Raw genomic sequence first — 22,958 nt, 5'->3', positions numbered from 1 at the left:
GCCTCTCCCCGCCCCTCTGCCCGAGCACGTCCGGGTCAGTCGGCGGCAGTGAGGGAAGTGCGCGCGCCGCGGCCGTTACGCGCTCGCGGCCGGCTGCTGGGTGGCGGCGGCGGCGGCCTCGTCACTGGCATCATGTCGCGGGGCTCTATCGAGATCCCCCTGCGGGACACCGATGAGGCGAGTCGGGGTGGTGTGGCCTGGGGATGGGACGGGGAGGAGCTGCGGCGTGCAGGTGGTTGTCGCCTGTCCGCGGGGCCGGGGGCTGTCCGCGGGGCTCCTCCGTGAGGGAGGGCGGCCCCGGCCCCGCAAAGCCGGTGTGCCGAGCAGCTGGGCGCGGAGGAGCCGAGTCCCCGCTGGGAGCGCTACCTGCCGCTCAGCTCGTGCCTTGCCTGCCTCGGGTCTTCTCCTGGACAGACACCGGTGATCCAGACTGCACCGATTTTTCTGTTGAGGGAGTTTTCACAAAGACACAAGTGGGGCGCTTGGTCCCCTCTGCGATGTTATTTCGGGGTGGATTCACGGATTTCTTTAACTGTGCTTAAGGTAATCTGGCACAAGCCGAGGTTAGGCAGATTTGATAGAAGTAGTTGGAAATTCACAGGGTGGTGGAAAGTTTGAGGTTGAAGCACCTCGCAGCAGACATCAACTCAATAGTTTACCTGAATAAGGTGTTGAAACATGTTGTTTATGGATTGAAAAACTCTTTTTGTGAACATATACATTAACTCCTTGTCCTTTCTTTAACAAGTTTCCAGACAATTGCTAATGTGTCCTTAAGTCTCACAAAGGTATTTCTGTGGTGTATTCTCTGCAGGTTATATGGGGGATGGGGGAGGAACACTGTTCTGTGACAGAAATAGGTGTCAACATGAATAATTGATCTTGGTAGTGTTCTTCAACTTATGCTTAGAGCCACTTGAGTCCTAAGTTTTGGATTAATCACTAATGGCTGCTATGAAATATAACTTACCTACACAGTAAATAAATATGGAAGTAAAAAAATTGTGATAATACCTATTTTTCATTAATAACGATCTTAGTTTGCTGTTGGTATTGCCCGAGTTAAAAAACATTCAAACTAAAAATAACAGTAGTTGTAGAAAAAAAAATGTGTTGGCACTCTGATTTTGGGTAATCAAAACAGTAAGTCCTGATAAACTGGATGGCTCTAACCCCATTGTAGGAGTAATAGAACCTGCACTGGTATCATGGGACGAACCTGGGTGCAACAATTGCACTGTTCCCTTACTCTAAAACTAAATAGTAACATAGATGGCTAATATCAAAGGTGATAGTGTGATTGAGTAGCAGGTGAACTAACAGGCAGTCAAATTGCGTTCCTGAGCATCCTTCCTTGAGAATATTTGTTCCTTTTTCCTCGTTTTCCCTATCAGAAGAGTAGATCAACTTGGCAAAATAGTACTTGGAAAATAACGATGTCATAGTGAAAAGTTGTTGACATCATTTGCTTATTAGTGACTATGGTTATTAATGATCAGAAATTTAGTCTGTTATCTGTCATGTTTGCCACTTCAATAAATCTCTTAATTTTTTGAGGCGTAAGGATGTCTTTATGAGAATTGCAGGGTTCTTAGGTACATTTTGGGTATTGATAACTGACTACTTGGAAAGTTTTAACTGTATATTAGATCTTTGTATTATCTGCAGGATTTGTATTACCTGTAAGTTTTTAAAATGGAGCAGTTCTTGAAGGGATGTTTCAACGCAACTTGGTTATCTGATTATTAGCTGAACTGTGAACATTCTGAGCCTGAAGGCTGTGATGAAAGAAGTTGAAGTATCAACTCTATTTTCCCTGACTAGTATCTCGTCAATTGGGCTATCTTTTCTCAGATATTTGTGAGAGGCTATCACTTTTGTATTTTGCAGAATAAAATAAGCCGTCACTTCTTTGTCCACAGTTCTGTTTAAATGGAAAGAATTATTTATGTCTTAAGGGCTGAAATGTCCAGTTTGCTTTGAGCTCAATAATAAATAACATTGTTAATACTTTATGAAAAGAAAATCTCTGTTTCATTCTAGGTTATCGAGCTTGACTTTGATCAATTACCTGAGGGTGATGAAGTTATAAGTATACTGAAACAGGAACACACGCAACTACACATATGGATCGCCTTAGCGGTTAGTATATACGCAAACTGTTTATTCAAATTGTCCAAGAATAATTTCCACTTCTGTACTTTTATGGCCAGGGATAACTGAATTCAGAACTGGAACTTAATTTGTTTGATAACCGATTCTAGACCAGATATTTTTGATTTGTCATATGCATGTTAACATTTTAAGCTTATTTTTTTAATGAAACAATGCTGCTGGAGGCCTGCTTTTTAATTTTTTTCTTAATCCTTAGTTTTACCATTTTGCTTCTTTGATTACGTACTTCATAAAAAGATGGGGGGACTTCATACTGTTGAAGTGTGGTGAAATGTGCAAAAAGATAAAGACATTCAGAGGAAAAACAGTTGATTCTTTATAATAAATAGTTGCAAGAGTTCATCTGTGTTTTAAGGTAAAACTAAGTTGAGATGATGATAGAAAAAAAACCTGGTGATATCAGAATGTCTTCGATTATCCCTATACTTATATGCCTTATGGATCCGTCTGTTAAAACTGTATATGTTATAGCTGGAATACTACAAACAAGGGAAAACAGAAGACTTCGTGAAGCTGTTGGAAGCGGCACGAATAGATGGAAACTTGGACTACAGAGACCATGAAAAAGATCAGATGACATGTCTGGATACTCTGGCAGCATACTATGTACAGCAAGCTCGAAAGGAGAAGAACAAAGATAACAAGAAGGAGTTCATTACACAAGCTACCTTATTATATACGATGGCTGACAAAATCATCATGTATGATCAGGTAAAAACAATCTGTGTAAAAATCCACGTTTGTAATTTTTTTAATCATTCTTTTTACCTGAATTTTTTAGTGTGAATTCAAAAAACCACTTCTAAAGAAAGCAAGTATTAATTCAGTAAAGAGAAGGTAGAAAATGCTCAGGCTTTTGTTTAAAGATGCATAGTATGTGTACATAAAACTTACAAGTATCTGAAATGTCTTTGATGCTACCAGGAATAATTATTTGTTGCTTGGGACACCTGATAGAACTATATAACTCAACCTTTGGGGTTTGGAGGTTGGTTGTTACTCTTTTGTCCATGTGTGAACTTCAGTAGGCGATAAAGACCTTTTTTTTTTTTCCTCATTCTGATGCAAGAGAGATCAATTAATCATAGAAAGAGTCCTATTGCATAATCTTTTCCAATCTTCCAATTTTATGAGAATAAATGTAGTGGCCATTTTGTTTTCTTTATCTAGAATCACTTGTTGGGAAGAGCCTGTTTTTGTCTGCTTGAAGGTGATAAGATGGACCAAGCTGATGCACAATTCCATTTTGTGCTTAACCAGTCTCCAAATAATATTCCTGCCCTTCTCGGTATGAGTTTGAGTATTTGACTTGGTCTCTTCAGTTGAGTTTTGGAATGAGTTATGCTTAAGAAGGGGGTATGTATGTAAGTAGAGAGATAAAGAAGGGTATGAAGTATGTGCTCTTGACCAGAAATGTGTGATGGAGATTACTTTAAATGTGGGAAGCATACGCAGATGGAAAAGCTAGGAAAAAGTACAATGTTTGCCAGCATCCTGACACCTTTTAACTTTGTTTTGGGGTTTTTGTTTGGTTTGGTTTGGGTTTGTTTTTTAGCCGTGTTCATGTAGTGATTAAAGCCTTAAGTTCTACAGTGTGAAACTTGCCCTCAGAGCACAGTGCAAGCGTGCAGCGTGTTTTTTATCCTGCTGACACTGTAAATACTTCTCCCCCGAACGAAGCTTTTGGAATTTGGAAATTTCACTTGTAATTATGTGGTACAGCATTGAAACCTGTTTGCCTACATCCAGTCCAACTACTTAAATTTTCTTGATGACATCAGTGAAGCTTTATACTTCTAAGATGAGGATACCATGAGTACCAAGGGGTCAGCTGTAAAACTGATTTTTCTCTGTTCACTAATGAATCTAGTCTTAGCAAGCATCTTTCTTCTGGACCAGGAAAGAACTAAGTTTATGCAGAAAACCAGGAAAATGTAAACTTAATGTATTCCTTTGCTTGTTTCGTATGCTTGACATCATCTAAGATAATAAAACAGTTGTAGTTGTCTGAATTTCCTGTTAGTGTTTTAATTGTATTTATTAGTGTTTAATTCTAACATTTGAAAATTGGTACAACTTCACCAAATCAGAATTGAGCTGGTTTTTAACTGCTTTGTGTATATTTTTGATTTATTTGCAACCTTTGTGTTATAACAGGTAAAGCATGCATTTCTTTCAACAAGAAAGATTATAGAGGAGCCCTTGCCTACTACAAGAAAGCACTGCGTACCAATCCAGGTTGCCCAGGTAAGACAAAAGCTATTTTGTAGTGGAAAGGTCTAACTCAGGTCTTCCTAACTGAAGTATCTGATGTTTTTTTGTGTGTGTGTGTTCTGTAGCTGTCCAAAAATCAAAAAATAAACTCCACTAAAAAGAAAAACACACACCCTCATTATCAAAGAGTTGAGAGTTTGTTGACTTGCAGTTCACCTTAATTGTTAGAGAAAGAAATCATGCTGGGGAAAATGCTTTTCTGATTTTTTCTGATTATTACCTTCTAATTAGCTATTGGAAAATGAGAAGTTGCATGTAAGAGAAGTTAAAATTGTATGGAGTGGGGAGGAAAATGCCGTTCAAGACTATAATAACTTATTTACAATCTCTTGGAATAAAAGTTAAGAAAATTACATCAGTATGTTGGCATTAATAATGAATTGACTTGAAATCTAAAATTCTAGCTGTAGTGCACGCTAAGAGCTCTCCTTGTGTTGTATGGTTTTCTTAATGCAAAAATCTAGGAGACTTGTGTATAATAGCTGTAAAAGCTATGCATTTGAGTTAGAAGTATCAGGATATTTGCAATGGTATCATAAATATTCTAAAGTCTCTTGAGGGATGTGATATGCTTTTTGATAACATATCTGAAAAATAACTTATTACAGAATTGATGTGTATTCTGTAGTCTGGCTTAGCATAAGAACCATTGCTCCCAAAATGGATTTAGAAATGCAGGCTGTACTTTTAAATAGACATCTTTTGCTCATGCCCTGCTCACATACACTCAGATACTGTGTATAAATGTCTCTGTGTTCCTAGTCTGCAAGCATCTTGAAAGAGCAATATGATGTGAAGTTTTCTGTATTAGTTCATCTGTACAGATCGTGGAAATTAGAGGGTGATGTACAGCGTTTTGTTAGCAGTTGAATCGGTTGATGGAGGCAAAGCACCTAGCGAACTTGTCTATTCATCTGTGTTTTCTGGAGGCCTGCTGGTCTCAGCTGTACTTGACCTGCCCAAGAAATTTCCAGCCTTTTCATCTGACAATTTTTTTCATGCCTTTGTTATTTCTATTACATTTCCATAAAAGTAATGTTCTATTTGCTTCCTATCTGAATCTTCTGGAGATGCAGACTGGTCTTCTGGAGTGTATGAGGAAATAAGGTCTTACTAACCTATTAAAATTAATTTTGCTACCAAGTGTGGGAGGCTACCCTTAAAAACAACAAATCATTAAAAGGCTTTATAGGTTTTAAAGAGGTATTAATGTCCAGAATGTGTAAAATAAATCAAGTTTTTGTTGAAATGTTCAGATTCTGAATGGTGTCATCTTGTTTTCTAGCTGAGGTTCGATTAGGTATGGGCCATTGCTTCGTAAAACTGAACAAGTTGGAAAAAGCTCGCTTGGCATTCAGCAGAGCTCTGGAGCTCAATTCAAAATGCGTAGGGGCTTTGGTTGGACTGGCTGTTCTGGAACTCAATAATAAAGAGGTGGGTCCAACTTAACAAGAAACCATACTTACCTGACTTACCTAAAACAGCAAACTTTTTATCCTTTGAGAGGTGCTCCTTTTTTAAAAACGTGTAATAAAATTTGTGGTTCAGTCATTTTAGCTAGTGTTACTATTGAACGATGGATGATTTGTGCTTAAGGTATAAGCAGCATATGCTGTATAACTTTATTCTGTGGTTAAAAACCTTCAACTCTGTTGCTAATAGAGATGGTAAGTACAGAAAACTAGTTCTATTTTAATTAAAGTAATATAAATCCTTGGTGAGATGTGTGAATGTGCGTCTAGTAAAAAAAAAAAGTTTTAAAAATCTCTCTTTAATGAGCAACAGTTACAGATCTGTTTAATAGCCAGCCTTACTTAGTCATTTGCAACTCCATGAAGGTTAACTAAACGAGTTTGTACTTAGGATGATCAGAAAGTAACCAAATACTTGGAGACCTCATTTGCAATGGCAGCTGTATTCCAGAGGATCAGGAATTTTTTTGGAAGAGCATTATGCTAGCAAGAAGGTAAAAGATATAGTCTCAGGAGGTTAGTCTTGGGCTTTTAGGGCTTTATGGAATGTGAATGTTCAAACAAGTGTTCAAGTTATATTGAAACTACCTTGTCATGTGTGCTGCATAGTAAACTAAAGAATAGACAACTAATTTTAACCAGTCTGAAATAATGGTAAATTGGTGATCCTACCTCTCTAGATGTTGTATCACTAGAAAAAATATAGCTTAATTGAATTCGGAATATCTGATGATCAGTCAGATCACATGGATGGTCGTTCCATGTTAAGAAAATTATTGGGGAGGATAGGACCTCTAAGATTTAAAAAACAAAAAATTTTTTTGCTTAATTGCGTGTTGCTAAATTTTAGTGTTCTTCCAGTATTGCTTTCCGTAGAATACATAAGTATCTAGAAAGGCCTTCTTTTAGTACAGAATATCTGAAAATGACTTGGTTCAGTAAGTCATGGAGAAAAATATTTTAGACCTCCGTAAATAATTTGGGTAAATGTAGCCATGAGAGTTTTTCAATAAAACCACAGAGACAACCAAAAATGTTCTAAAATCAGATCATAATAAATAATTCCATGGGTAAGCAACTAATGAAACCTGCTTCCCCCTCCCCCCCCCCCCCCTCCCCCCCGAGGTCTTTTAACTCATTTGATTAAAGTCCCCTTGAACTTTGAATAGCTGTAGTTAAAAGCTGACCCACTCAGATTTGGCTGTGAGGAATGTATTGTCTGTGTTTTATTTCAAACTGTCTCCGCAACTGCACTGCAAAATTAGTATAACATCAAAGAGTTGACATGGGGGAGGAAGAAAGCTTTCTGTAGGGAAAAAATTCTCTCTAAGATGCAACTGCTAATTGATGTCTCTTCCATGCGTAGGTATTTGCAGTGTTCCCCCCCCACTTAAAGATCTTACCATGTTAAATGAGGGTAGAGGTTACCCTGTATTATTACTGAGGTTTGTCCTCTCTGGTTTTATTTCAAAGTGTGTAGGAGATTTGAGACCTCTGCTCATCTACTAGATGTAGTTGAAATTGGACAGGAAACACAAATTACTGGAAAAGTCAGACATAAATACTGTGATTATAAAACGTCTTTTGCCTTTGAAAGTTAGGCAAGAATAACAGTATTTCTTAACCAGGATATATTGTTGTGATAGTATCAGAAAGATACTGCCATTTTAAAATGAAATTGTGTTTGAGCTGCTGCTCATTGGACTTTACTGTATGTCTCAACTTCGTAAAACATAATATGTTCTATAAGATAGCTTTCTGCTGATAATAATAGCAAAGTAAAGCACAGATTTTTACATGATTACTAGATGCCATTTTTGGTATCTCTGTTTTGATATCTTTTATATTTCTTTTCAGAAATGCATACAAATTTGAGCTGATGTGCTTGTGATATAAATCTCTTTGCTGTCCCAAATAAGTAGCAACTATTGACCCGTTATGGACGTGAACTTTTAAGTGAAATTAGTAGCCATAGAAAGGTTTCTTTAAACAGCAAGATTTCTCTATAAAAGGGTATGTTTTTTATAGTAATGCCTGTAGGTAACCTCTGCCGTTTTTCATTGGAACTTAATTTACAGTACTTCTTAATTCAGCATCGGAGTTTCTTGTTTAGAACATGAAAACGTTTTCACTTCTGTTCACATGTAAAATGTTGAAACCTAAAACAAACAGGAGTTAGGGATGTTGAACAGTAGAAGGAAGGCTATCAGAGGTGTTGGAGTGAAATGCCAAAAGACACAAAGGCTGGGTATTTTATTTTTTCTAGAAATTCCTGTTCTGTTCTTTTGTTGTATTAATGGGTTTTGTGTTGTGGTTTTTTGTTGTTGTTTTCTACCCTTCTCTTCCACACCCTATGTGGTGGCTTCATTTTCTGGTCTTTGTGCTTCAGGGAGGAAAGCTGGCAGCTGAATTTACTTTCTTCTGCGAGGCTAACAAGGACTATGTTACAGTTCCTGAAGCAGTGTGCACTAAAGGATAACTTTTAAAATCTTAGTAAGATACAGCTATTGAGATGCTGATGATACTTGTGAATATTTCTTTTAGGCCGATTCCATCAAGAATGGTGTCCAACTTCTCTCTAGGGCTTACACAATTGATCCCAGTAATCCAATGGTGCTGAACCATTTGGCTAATCACTTCTTCTTCAAGAAGGTAAGTAGAAAGTCTGTGGAATTTTAGTCGAATACTTGATAACCTCTGAACAGCAAGGTTTCCAATGTTAGTTTTAATCTCACTTCATCAGGTTAAGTGGTGTGTAATATGGAACTGTTAATATAGATAGGTAAGTGTAAAGTTTTTGACTTAGATTTTTTAAATATTATTCTCTTAGGAAAGCCAAGAAAAGTGTACTTATTTCTTAAATCAAGCTCACTTTTGTGTTCTAAAGGGATTTCTTTGTCTCTTTGTTGTTTTTCTTCCCTCTTCTGGGCTTTAAGATATGCTATAGGTATGGAATACAGAAAAGAAAAGAAACCACTAAAACTATCGTTATTTAGTCAGTGCTGTGTCTAAAGCTTTCCTGTATTTACCACCTATCCTTGTTTAAATAATACATCACTTGACAACAAATAAAGTGAAGGCTTTCAAATTTATTTATTTAGGATTACGGTAAAGTACAACATTTGGCCCTTCACGCTTTCCATAATACCGAAGTTGAAGCAATGCAGGCAGAGAGTTGTTACCAGCTGGCTAGGTCTTTTCATGTACAGGTAGGACAGCTTTTAAAAACTCCCTTTGAGATTACACCTAATATTCTGGCTATAAAAGTTCATACAAAGCTTACCTGTGAAAACCTTCCCTGCTCTTTCTTTAATTTTTATTTAGGAAGATTACGATCAAGCTTTCCAGTATTACTATCAGGCCACTCAGTTTGCCTCATCTTCTTTTGTACTTCCGTTTTTTGGATTGGGTCAAATGTACATTTATAGAGGGGATAAGGAGAATGCATCACAATGCTTTGAAAAAGTTTTGAAAGCCTATCCTAACAATTATGAGACTATGAAAATCCTTGGATCTCTTTATGCGGCCTCAGAAGACCAGGAGAAACGGGATATTGCAAAGGTGAGTTCTGCCTTTGCCTGCATCATACTTTTAAATGCAAGAGTAGAACTTGAAAATCAGACTTGAAATCAGAGTCTGTACCTTTAGATGCTCAGGGTTTCTTGACTGTAAATATGGAGTATTTAATACTGGCTGTCATGAGAGATCCTCTTAACTGTGGTGAACCACAGCTTTTGCATAGAACTAGGATTCCTACTGGGCATTGGATAAAACAACTCCAGAAATTTAGGGGAGCTCTGGCCTCACATTTGTATTAGATGCTGTTAAAAGGCAAAATTCTTCCAGTCTGTTAATATTATCTGAAAATGTCAAATTAAGTAGTGATTTCCTGAAGGTGTAATAATAGCTAGTGATTTCCTGAAAGCACTGGTCTTAGCTTATCTGAAAGGACGGTGTTACTTTGCTTTTTCGTTTTTTCTTTAATGAAAGACTTTTTTAATCTAATGCTGGGTAAATAAATGCACCTAATATTAGCCATCACATTATAGCTTCTTGTGTTCATATGTGTAATAGTTTGTGCTTCTGTTTCTGTAGAACAGCTTATTTAAAAAAAAAAAAAAAGAGAAATAAGGAAGGAAAGTAATGTGAATTTTTTCTTTTTAATTTCCAGGCTTTAGTCAGTTGTGCAGATGTTTAGAATGTTTTATTTTCCAGTGTGGTTCAGTATGGTTTCTAGTATTAAGGTCAATGCCTTTGCTCTTTCTTTGAGGTTTGTTACAACAATTTCTATATCCACAAAGAAGTTTAATTGTTTTCTGCTGTTTCTCAGGGACATCTAAAGAAAGTCACAGAACAATATCCTGATGATGTAGAGGCATGGATTGAGCTAGCCCAAATTCTAGAACAGACTGATATACAGGTATTACAGATGTAATTCACCCTGTTTGTGTCAATGCTTGTTATAGGAGCACATGAAGCTCATTCTCCTGTTTGTCATCCACTCTCTCTTTGTAAAGGGTGCACTGTCAGCTTATGGTACAGCCACACGCATTCTGCAAGAGAAAGTGCAGGCTGATGTCCCACCAGAGATTTTGAATAATGTGGGTGCTCTGCACTTCAGGCTGGGAAACCTAGGAGAAGCAAAGGTATGTAATAATTAAAAGTTTGAACTGAATTTTATGATCACCTGAACTTTTCCTCTAAGAATATACTGGAGTGCTTTATTCTTTTCTTCTTTTTATACTTTAGAAATATTTTTTGGCATCGTTGGATCGTGCAAAAGCAGAAGCTGAACATGATGAGCATTATTACAATGCTATCTCTGTAACAACGTCCTATAACCTTGCCAGACTATATGAGGCGATGTGTGAATTTCATGAAGCGGAAAAGCTGTATAAAAACATTTTAAGAGAACATCCTAATTATGTTGATTGTAAGAAATGTTTGATATTTCAGTTCCACAGTCTTCCTTAAAATACCAGAGATTTTTCCATCCACAGTGTTTTCTTGTCTCCCTGTATCTATCTTTAGTTATTTTCCTAGTAGTTTTGGGGCCTTTTTACCTACTTGCTGTTATACCTACTGTTTTTAAGGACTGAATCATCTTTATAGTCCCATCTCCAGGCTTGAGGCTTCTGATTATTGGTAGATCATTACTGTATTCCAAAAATCTAGCAAACTAGCTTGTCTAGACTTGGATGCTTTTTGCTCCCTTGCTGCTCCCCTTCCACCCATACCCAAAAGCCTTAGCACCTCAGCGCTCAGGTACAATCAAGGCCATCCACTTGATGTGCCCAGCCTCTGCAACCACACCTACTACTTAGCTCAGTGGAAATAGTGATTCTACCAAAGTGTCTCTGTCATGGACCTTGGTCGTCTTCCAGGGAAGAGTAGCTGTTGAGGGCATTGGTGCAGCTGCTATGGCACATCCTGTTTTTGCTCTTCGCTCTACCTTTCCTCTTGCCCCCAAGTATCTGATCTGTGATACTTCCTGTAAAGGAGAGGAGGTAGCCCTTGCCTAGCAAGCTGCAGCATGCAGTATGCTTCAGAATAATGTTGGTTTTTTTTTTTTTTGGTGGTGTATCATTGCCCCCTGCGCTTCCCAAAGCTTGCAGAAGTGGGAGAGCTGTTTAATGTGGGGGGAGAGAAATCGTGTAACTGATGTAGCCTGCTTTATCTGAGGTTTATGAATTGTCTTTAACTTGTGAAAACAATTTAAAACATTTAAATTACATTGAAGTGTTAGAAATTTGCAATTTCTTTATCATTGCTGTGGATAGAAGTTCCTCTTTACAGAGTGCATCTCATCCTGAGTAGAATATGAAAGGTGTCTTTATGCTTGCTGTCCTTAGCAGGTCAAGAAAAGATTGCTTTTGAAATTCATGTGTTGCCAGTATTTTGCTTGTTTGAGATGAATTTAACCTGTTTCCTGATTCTGGGCTTGTTTGTTTTATTCCTCTTTATTTTTAGGCTACTTACGCTTGGGAGCTATGGCTAGGGATAAAGGAAACTTTTATGAGGCTTCTGATTGGTTTAAAGAGGCGCTTCAAATAAATCAGGTGTGTAACCCTTTAAGTGTTTGAAGTTAAAACACTTGAAATACCAGGTTTTTCTTTCAATTTTGTTCTTGTGTTGCAATTCTATTTTGTCTGTTCACATAAACTAGGGGAAGGAGAGAGAACTGCTATAGTGTGCTCTTTTATTTATTTATTTAATATGGAATTTAATTTATTTTACACTTGGAAAAGTAACCTTGCAGGGGAAAATGCTGCCTTTGCAATTGACAGTGAGTTTTTAATTCAGGACCATCCGGATGCTTGGTCTCTGATTGGTAATCTTCATTTGGCCAAACAAGAGTGGGGTCCAGGACAGAAGAAATTTGAAAGAATATTGAAGCAGCCTTCCACACAAAATGATACTTATTCCATGCTGGCTCTTGGCAATGTCTGGTTGCAGACTCTACATCAACCCACAAGGGACAGGGAAAAGGTAATGAGCATCTGTCTGCCCTGCGTATGGTTTTACTTATTTTTGTTAGCTGCTAGCTACTCAGAATGCTCTTCTCGTTGCCTATTTGGCATATTACAGCCCATAAAAATACTGGGTAGATTCTTAGATACCTTGTTGTAGAAATGAGTGATCAACTGGGATACTTCTTTCCACAGGAGAAGCGTCATCAAGACCGTGCATTAGCAATCTACAAGCAAGTACTCAGAAATGATCCAAAGAATTTGTATGCTGCTAATGGCATAGGTGAATGTTAGACTAGTTTTCCTTACATCAGAGATGATGATGATATTCTTATGTTTCATGCTTTAATATCTGTAGAATTGTCTTTGCAGGGCCTGCACACTATTTAATGGAGCGCTTGAAAGAATAGCTTTCATATGGCAGCTATGTCAGTTTTTAATGGGGAGCCTGATTTAGGCAATATTTCGTTTTCTTTGGCAGGAGTACATAGTATGCGAACCTGGAAGCTTACACTGTACATATTACTTTCCCCTTAGGAGCTGTCTTGGCGCATAAAGGATATTTCCGTGAAGCTCGTGATGTTTTTGCACAAGTGAGAGAGGCAACAGCAGATATCAGTGACGTGTGGCTGAATTTGGCACATATCTATGTAGAACAAAAACAGTACATCAGTGCTGTGCAGATGGTAACATCTCTAAATTGAACTACATAATATGTTGGGTTAGATGACTTCTTGATGTTTCTTAGCTGTCCCTGGCAGCTGCTAGTTTTCTGAATAATACTTTAACTACTTATAGGTCTATTTCTAGCGTAATATTGGCTGTCCATTCTAGACTTAAAAACAAACTGCCAAATGTAGATAAGGTTAACAAAGCGTTTCCCCACTTGTACCCTTTTTCCATGTAGCAGAGTTAAAATGTGATTGAGTTAAAATTTTGGTCATGAAATTCGTTTTCAGTCAGAGGTTTCAGTCAGTGTAGTTACTGTGTGTGACTTACTTTCAGTTGTTACTGAAATTAGTAAATGCAATTTGATGCCTTTTTTTTTTTAAGACCAACACTTCCTATTCTTATTATTTATGCAATCATTTGCAAGAACGATCAGAGCTGTCTGAAGAGCTGACTGGCATGATTTCTTTTGCCACAATTAAAATCACAGGGTCAATCATGTTAGAAGGAATCTCTTGAGGTCATCTAGTTCAACCTGCTCAAGCAAACTAACTTCCAAGTATCAATCTGTTCTAAGTTAGTTGATTAAAAAACATACAAGCAAGCTTAAAAAATTATATGTTGGATAGGATAGAAGCTCAGTAAAAACTTGTTTAGTGAGGATTTATTCCACATCGAGGCTCAAAAATACTTAATTCAGAACTATCCTCAAGGTTTTTGTGATGGTTATAAGGAATATAAGATACTGGACCTTTTATACCTGATCAAGAGCTCAGTAGTTACTCTCCTCCAGTGAACTACTGGTAAAAGTCTTTAACACGATGTAATGCATTCTGTTATTTGAGTCAAGTCTGTCTTCTTTAAGACCTTGTCTGTCTTTACTGAAAAAAGCCTAATGAGAAATCTAATTTTAGCAATGCAGTGAACTTTCACCTTTTGATTTGTCAGAAAAATATTATACTGATTTGCCAATATATTTGTGTGAGGCTGTTAGAAGAATCATGTTTGTTCACTGAGGTGTTTTATTGTTCCCTGGTTTCTCCTATGCAGTTGGTACAAGCCCAAGTTTGATATACATGATATTGCACTCAAAGGGAGATAAACTGAATTTAATAGTGTAGCTTGCTGCAGCCACAACAAGTATTCTAGTGAGTTCTCGACCATAAAGTATACAAATCTGGGGCAGACTTAATGCTAAATACAAAATCTTTGACTCTAAATGTGAGTGAAAATTGGATGCTCACAATGCCATGCAACCCCTCTGTAGTGATTTCAGGCATTACAGGGTGATTTCTGTATTTGAGCTGGAAGTAAAGGTCGTTTGTATTTCTTAATATTTTGGAGATTTAGAATCACTTAAAGATGGCTTGAGAAGAGAGTATGGCAAAAAGGCACTTGTTACTGAAAAGGATGAGGTTTCTTAACTGTTGGAACCTTTAATTGAAGGCCCATAAAACATATAGTGACAAGTCGTGTTTTACACTTTAGAGCAGCTGTAGTGTGAAAGAAAATACAGTGTAAAAGAAATAATTAGATATGCCAAGTTATTCAGCTAGGTGGACAGGACTAATTTGATACTGAGTTATCTTAAAGGTGGGGATTTTTTTGTAACTAATTGCATCAGATATGCCTAATGTAGTAACTCCATATATTTTTATCTATGAACCAAGAAAGCAGATTTCTTTCATACCACATAAAGTAACTGAGAGTGCTCTTAAAAATGAGTCTTGCTGGTGTTTGTTGCAGTAGATGGTATTTGCAAAGCATTTTATTATACTTCAGGACCTACAGAGCCTTCAGGACTGCTGCCAGTTTTCAGATATGCTGCTTTTTTTTTGAAGAAAAAAAAAAAAGCACATTAGCAGTAATACTTTCTAGGAAGGGAAACATTTGATGTAGTTAGCTAACCATAATAACTAACCATTGTCACCTCTTAATTTTATTTTTCAATTTCAGTATGAGAACTGCCTCAGGAAGTTCTATAAGCATCAAAACACTGAAGTATTGTTATATTTGGCCCGGGCACTCTTCAAATGTGGGAAATTGCAGGAATGTAAACAAACTTTGTTAAAGGTATGAATATAGAATATCAAAGATCATAATAAAATTAGTGTAGATTGCTGCATATTTAGGTCTCTTTAAATTCAGTATCTTGAATTGAAATAGTGGTGCTTATTTTCTCTGTGTACCTCTGTGTACCTTACTTGTATACCTCTGTATCATGTTGTAAAGTATCTTAAAAACACGCTTTTCATTTACAGGCCAGACATGTTGCGCCAAGTGATACAGTCCTTATGTTTAATGTGGCTTTAGTGCTACAAAGACTAGCTACCTCTGTCCTGAAAGATGAAAAAAGCAATCTAAAAGAGGTGCTTAATGCTGTGAAAGAACTGGAGCTAGCCCACAGGTAAAGCTGATTTTTTTTACTAATCATTATAATATATTTTAGTTTCCTTACAGTAAAAGTGCAGTGTAGATCTGAAATTATGATTGGAAGAGCAATCATCTCCAGTGAAACACTGTATTGAATTCTAGAGTTTCTAGCAGAAAAATGATTTTGCCTGACAAAAACTGTGTGTTCAGACTTGGCTCCAGAACTATTTTTATTTGGCCAGGTGGCCAATACGTATTTCCCAAGGAGTTTTGTATTATGGTTGAGGCACTTTTTCGTAGAAGAACTTAGTTGAAAATGCATTGAAAAGTGTTCTGCAAATTTAATACATTTTTGGAGGACTTCTTTCAAAATAACCTGTGAAGTTTAAAACTAGATCTCAAAATGAAATCTGTTTATATTATATGAGCCTAGTTAATGAGTAGTAGTCCTTGATAACCGTGTCTTCTCGGTGGCAAGTAAAGCCTAAGCGCATTAATAAATTAAGAAGAGAAGCTGTTTCTGAAACTTGTTTGAAATCTATAGTATTTGGCTTAAAAAAAAAGCTTTATGGGGAGAAAACAACATGGTTAACCGAATAAGGAATTCATTCACAATTTCCTATTGGCAGGCAGATGTTTAGCTATTTCCAGGAAAGCAGAGCTGCTTCACAACAACAGTTATGAAGACAAATGCCAGAACTCTGAACAGTGTTTTCCCCAGCCCCTTCTTCCTTCTCTTTCCCCGACTTCTATTGCTAAGTATGACATCATATCCCTCTGGTCAGTTGGGGCCAGCTCTCCTGGCTGTGTTCCCCTCCCAACTTCTTGTGCACCACCAGTCTCCTTGCTAGCAGGGCAGTGCAAAAAAAACCACAAGAGACAATGTAAGCACTGTTAAGCAACAGCTAAAACATTAGTATGTTATCAATCCTGTGCTGGTCACAAATCCCAAATTTAGGACCACACAAGCTACTAAGATGAAAATTAACTCTATCCCAGCCAAAACCAGTACAGCTTTCAACCTCTTATTCTGCTCCTACGTTATCATTGATGCAGTTGGTACTTGCTTTACGCATTCCTAGCTCTGTTTTTATGTCCAGGATAGATAGTGGCTTTCAGATGTTTATAGTGGCAGGAACTGCGGCCTGAGATTAGTTCTTCATTTTCCTTTGCAACTATAATTTGCTATAGAATTGACCAAAACAGATCTTTGGCACAAAGGTATTCCAATTATTTTATCAACTACAGAAAACTTTTCATATAATCAAGGATTTAGAAATTCTAGTGCTTTACATAATGCAAACAGTGTACATTCAGAAACGAATTCTGTCTTAAATTCAGTTGGAAACTTGTGAGTTCATGTCTTTATATGGTATTCAATTTACTAAAAAAAAATCAAATGTTTGATATATTTAACTTTTGGAGAACACTTTCCGTAAGCTTAAACTTGAGGGTGGAAATACTTCATAGGCTTAAGCCTTTAGAGTTCAACCTAGCATGAAAACGCTTCATTATAAACATGCAAAGAAACTGGCAACCTCAAAAAAGTTGGACTGTCCTTCTCTTTTTCCTTTAAATGGTTACAAACTCTTCTCAAAGCAGTGATCATCATAGCTTACCTGTCTATTTGAAGGTACGTTATATTCACTAGGGCCTGTGAACTAGATTCAGGGAGGCTGTTTTGGACAGATTTGAGACAAAATAAATTAGCATGTCTTGCATTTGAGATCTCTGAATGTACTTGTTGTATTAAAAGTAGCAAATCGAGGGTTTTGTCTTCTGTTGCATCTTACAGGATTATAATTCAGGAGCAAATGCTTTGTTTTAAGGCAAAATTGCACTAAACATATAATTAATACTATTTTTGCTTGTCTTTATCATCTAGGTACTTCAGTTACTTGAGTAAAGTGGGTGATAAGATGAGATTTGACTTGGCACTTGCTGCTACAGAAGCCAGGTAAAAAAAAAAAAATCATTCAGGAACTGGGATGAATGTTATCTTTTTTCAATTTTTTTTTTTCTTTCCAGAATAAAACTTTTCCAAAATTTTAGCTATTTCATAGAACGGTAGAAATCTAACTACAGGGTTACTTGCTGTTACTGTTTTTTTCTCTTCCTATCTTTGCTTTCTAATGTTTTTGTGCAGTCTAAAACTCTAAACTTGTGCTCTCCTCTATCAACGAGAGGCTGCAAAACTTCAGCTATTTTAATAGCAGATTTTCCATCAAGGGGAGAGTGGAAAATTTATTTAAAGATCTCTAGCTCTCCCTGTTTTGGCTTTAATGATAATTTAACAGGTTTGATTTCTTGGAAATTTTTTTAAGATAACTTTTGGTGACTAGAGTGGATCATTTATTAAAACATGAAATACTTATGTTTCGCAATGTCTAGTCTTTAAATTTTATTCAGGGTAATGTGTTTATACACAAGCCTGTTTAAATCAGTTTTCTTTTAAGCCTGTCTGTTTCTTATGTTTTTCATGCAGTTTGCCCTATTTTTACATAGACATACAAATAACTTCTACTGGCAATCATGCACTATATATCTTAAATAGATATTATTAAAGCATTTTGTACGGAGAAGAAAATTTCTATCTTTTAATAGTAAAAGAATTTGTCATTGTAACATAGCTAAGAAATGGTACTGAAAGCACCTTTCATTAATGTTTTACGAGACTGGAACACTTAATGCAACCTTAACTCTTATACAGTTGTGGGGATTTTTTTAGATAAAGTTTGTGACTACCTTTCTGATTAGGTTTGCTAATAAGTTCAGATTAAATGACTTCTTTTTATTAACCATAGTTCTGAAGCTGTCCAAATGGGTTGAAATGATTTCTTTGTGATTTTTATGTATTTGAATTGGCTAAATTTTAAGTGTAAACCAGCAAGTTCCCAAGTTGTGTATTGCATCTTAAAGATAAATTATATTAATATTAAATGTGTTAGTTTACTCAAAAATCTCTACTGGTCTTCTATTGCAGTATTTCAGGTAGCTTATTTTTGTCACAAATAATGTTGTGATGCATACCCTTTATGAAACTGTTACTCCTTTTAGTATGTCTGCCACCTTCCTTTACTTGAAACCTTTGCATGTTATAGGCAATGCTCTGATTTACTGAGTCAAGCCCAGTATCACGTGGCTCGAGCACGTAAGCAGGATGAAGAAGAGAGGGAGCTGCGTGCAAAACAAGAGCAAGAAAAGGAGCTGCTTCGCCAAAAACTACTTAAAGAACAGGTTTTATTCTGTTACATTTTACTGAATTAAAAAAAAAGTGTTCCTACTGCTCTGTGATGGTGCCTGGTGTTACTGATGAAATATCCAGTTGATATTTTTCTTAGGTATAGTAAATGTTAGCAGAAGATGTTACAGTTAACAGGTGATACTCATTCTTTTCCATTGCCTTAAAAATATTTTTATTTTTATAATGAAATCCGAGTGTTGGCAAACCTTTTAAGGTTATCAAATTTTAGTACTAATGGGACCAATGAGGGAGCACTTGGTACAAAAGTTACTTTGTACTTTTGCCTACTTCAGTACGGGCCTTGTAGAAAACCTTTATGACATGTGGAATTTGTAGAAGTCAATATTCCAGTTGCTTGTCAACAAAAACACCTGTGAATATAATAATACAACTATAATAGTAATGGTTAGTTTCTTCTCTGTTTCAGGAAGAGAAGCGCCTAAGAGAGAAAGAAGAACAGAAGAAACTTCTGGAACAAAGAGCTCAATATGTGGAGAAGACCAAGAATATTCTAATGTTCACTGGTGAAGTAGAAGGATCAAAGGAGAAAAAACGTGGTGGTGGTGGAGGCAGGGTAGAACAGATTTTTTTTTTTACCTCTATTTTTTCTTTAGTAAACATTCTCTCGGTATAGCACAGGGTTTTAATTTCAAGCTGCCTAAGCTCTGCAGTGTGAAACAGCACAGATTTAATGCTCTGATGTAAAAATTGGAAATTAACATTTAAGTTGTGAACTAGGCAGCATTACCAAAATCTGTTCTGTTCAATTTTAAAAATAACAGATTATAATGTGTAAATTTGGAATCAGTTTTTCAGTGATACCAGTCCAGAGATTATGGGAAAGTTGACATGAGGTTTGTGTTTTTGTCTTCAAAAATGTGTTCGGAGAGGTTCTATTTTGACTTGTTGTCTGGTAGCTTTTAACTGGAAGATGAATAGCAAGCTATATTGTGGGGCTTTTATTTATTACAGCGTTCCAAAAAAGGAGCAGGGGAATTTGATGAGTTTGTCAACGATGACAGCGATGAAGATTTGCCAATGTCTAGAAAGAAAAAGAAGAGGAAGGGCAGTGGTAGTGAACAAGATGGGGAAGAAGAAGAGGGAGAGAGAAAGAAGAAAAAGAGGAGGAGGTAACTTGTACTTCCATGTTAGACTCTCATGAGAAATAGTACAGCTCTAAATATATTCTTATACAGTGCTTCATAACATAAATGAATGTTTGTTAAGCGGTTAGTAGGATTAAGTCTTATGTATTCTTAAACAAAAATTAAAGAGTACTTATGCAAGAGAAGAATGAGTAACATTTGATCAGCTGAATTTTGAGACTGGAAGTTTTGTATGTGTAAAGTGTTTTTGCAGTGATATACTTTACATCACATAAGTATGATTCTGTTTAAGACCCCAGAAAGCAGATGAGGGAAGTGATGATGAAGAACATGAAAATGGTCCTAGACCTAAAAAACGACGTCCACCCAAAGCAGAGAAAAAGAAGGCTGTAAGTTAAATGCTGAATGGCTTTTTTTCCTAAATATGCACTTGGACTCCAGCACTACTCTATTTGACAGAGACTTATTAATGCTGAAAGTTACAACAAAACTTGTAGCAAACTACCTTTTGTCCTCCTTTCCCTATTGCTATAGCTGCTTCAGGGTTGAAAAGAATATTTCGTAAACCTTCTACAATATCTGATAGCAAATGGAAAATTTTGATCAAACTATTTTAGAACATGTTAGAAGCACATCTTAGTTTTTTGAGTGTTTCTGCCACTCTGATTTAACCAGACATGTGAACAAGCAACCCTTTGTTTTTGCCCATGCAGCCCAAACCAGAACGTCTGCCTCCTTCAATGAAAGGAAAGATCAAATCAAAAGCCATAATTTCGTCTAGTGATGATTCTTCTGATGAAGATAAACTTAAAATTGCTGATGATGGGTAAGAAGCTTTATTATCTTCTCAAGCACTGCAGTTTTAGTGTATGCTTTCAAGAGAAATGACAGTATTAATAATAATAAGATAATGAGAAGATAATAAGAAGCCTTTCGTTGTACTTATAACATCACTTTCCATTACAAATTATTCCATTCCCTTTCTCATTTGGATAATGCTAACATTACTCAAATCCTAGCATCTTAATTTATTTTTTAAGATAAGCATTGCATATTTTAATACTGTTTTTTTTCCCCCTACAGACATGCCAGGAATAGCAACAGTGATTCAGATGATGGGGAACAGCAGCACAGTAAACGAATTGTTTCTGATAGTGATTCTGATAACAGAAACAAGTCCGGTAGCGAGGCAGGTAGTCTGAGGAGATCCAGCGTCCACGCATCTGAGGAAGATTCTGACAGTGACAGATCAGTCAGAAAAAGGAGACGGTCAGATTCAGAGCAGTCTGACAATGAGTCTGTGCAGTCGGGAAGAAGTCGTTCTGGTGGTTCAGAAAATGAATCTCGCCCAGCTTCTCGCAGTGCTGACTCAGACAGAGATTCTGAGAGAGGATCTGACAATGAGGGTTCTGGCAGAGGATCCGGTAACGAATCTGAACCAGAAGGATCTAACAATGAGGGGTCTGAAGGTGGTTCAGATGACAGTGATTAGATCTAAATTACAGACATCTTTTTAAAATGTTCATGTAAATATATTTCAGTTCTAGTGAAAATCCAATTTTTTATATTTGAAAACTGATGGGGAAAAAATGTTTTAGTAAACTGTTGTGAAACCTTCCTGTGATTCTTTCTATTAGCAGCTAATGGATGTTTCTCTAAGTTGGATTATGGTGTATTAAATTCAAACTGCTGTGGATGAGGAACAGAAGCCCTGTACTAAAATCAGCACGCCAAGGATGGAATGCATGTAAAAACTACGGAAAGTTAAATCTCAGTTTAGGTTGTTCCAGTGTAGCTGAAATTGTGTGCTCTGTGTTTATACATGCATAGATAGATCTTAAAAATCCTAACAAATGAAACAAAGAGCTTTGGATATTTATCTCTTTCTCATTCTGATTACAGGTCAGTAGGGAGGTTTTTCATGTTTTCTCTTAAAAAACATATTTGAGAACATATTTGCCATAATGTAACTCCTTATATTTCAAAGAGTTTGATTTTTTTTTTTGCTTTTGTTTCTGTGGTAAATCAGGTGAAAAAGAAGCAAATATTAAAGGAGTTTTATAAAGTAATGATACAGATGTAGATACAGTATTTAAATTGGCAGGTCAAAAAAATAAATTTTGAGGTATTTCCATATTACTTGACATAGATGAAGATGTCGGTGTCACAATAAAACGTTCCTGCTCATTTGCTTCGAGTGATTTATTTAAAGCCTTAAATGGTAGAAGCAGAAAACCTGAAAATGTTAAATTTGACAAAGCAATGTGTTTTGAGGAAGTAGTCTTTAACTGAGTTTTAGCTTAAATGTATGGCTGTTGGAGTGAACGCATTTCATGCTCTGTTCATTATTGTATTGTAGACTGAAGTGAACCTGATTTCTCTTCAGAGTTGTCTTTTCCTGAAGTTTTGAAAAGTCTTCTGCACCAGTCTGGGGTGGGTGGGGAATTCTACCTTCATTCATTGGTCATCAAGTTAGGCATTCACTAAGAGAAGATCGTGTATTGCTGTTGTTTTTAAAAGACTTTATAGCCTAAACTATATTCCTTTTGTTTTTTAGAAAGTCCAGATTGTCACTACTGATACCTAACTTCAAGTACTAACTGAAAGTTAAGTTTCCCATGCTGCTATTTCTGGTTTGCTGTGAGCATTAGCTGTTCTCATTGTGTATGTTTTGTCATGTGCTTACGGGCTGATGGTAACCACAGCAGACAAAGTTGAATGTAAAACAGTTGAGACATCTCTTTTACTGGCTCAGTTCGGTATCAAGTTTCTGTAAGTAGTCTTACATAAACTTAATTGAGTAGTAACATGCAGAACAGGAGAACAGCTACCTTGTTTGTTGGATTAGAAACAGAACTGAATCTTAACTCAGTCTTCTTGTTAATATAGAGTCACTTAGGTAGAAGATTTGCCACACTTCAAGACTGGAAGTTAGCTTTGAAAGCACATGCTTGAGGAAAATTTGTGGCCCTTAGAGGAAATGATTCTCCTGTCAAGAGTCACAACCCTGGTCCTCACTTCTTTCAGAGTCAGAAGGAAGCAGTGGACAGATGAGGCATGTAAGTATGATGCCAAACCATTGGTTTACTTTATGAAATAAAAAGTGAGAGGGATTAAATGTAACTAAAAGGAAGCTAATATATACAAGGTAAAACAAATGAACTGGCAGCAATGC

At 36.6% G+C, this 22,958-nt stretch overlaps 1 protein-coding gene across 1 annotated transcript; it reads left to right on the top strand.

Moving 5' to 3' along the window:
- CTR9 (CTR9 homolog, Paf1/RNA polymerase II complex component) lies at positions 1 to 21,970 on the top strand. The gene is made up of 25 exons (XM_013189015.3): positions 1 to 177; positions 2,044 to 2,142; positions 2,647 to 2,886; positions 3,346 to 3,463; positions 4,333 to 4,422; positions 5,735 to 5,883; positions 8,466 to 8,573; positions 9,023 to 9,130; positions 9,246 to 9,482; positions 10,252 to 10,341; positions 10,439 to 10,567; positions 10,671 to 10,854; positions 11,892 to 11,980; positions 12,225 to 12,410; positions 12,587 to 12,674; positions 12,929 to 13,077; positions 15,017 to 15,133; positions 15,322 to 15,467; positions 17,319 to 17,390; positions 18,535 to 18,670; positions 19,105 to 19,251; positions 19,650 to 19,807; positions 20,076 to 20,172; positions 20,497 to 20,609; positions 20,867 to 21,970. Exons 1-25 carry the CDS (start codon positions 133 to 135, stop codon positions 21,273 to 21,275), a joined length of 3,504 nt encoding a protein of 1,167 aa, XP_013044469.3. The 5' UTR covers positions 1 to 132; the 3' UTR covers positions 21,276 to 21,970.
- Positions 21,971 to 22,958: the final 988 nt, after the last annotated feature.

Source organism: Anser cygnoides, chromosome 5 (assembly GCF_040182565.1).
Source record: "Anser cygnoides isolate HZ-2024a breed goose chromosome 5, Taihu_goose_T2T_genome, whole genome shotgun sequence".
NCBI lineage: Eukaryota > Metazoa > Chordata > Aves > Anseriformes > Anatidae > Anser > Anser cygnoides.
This window is presented reverse-complemented; position numbering and strand designations above follow the sequence as displayed.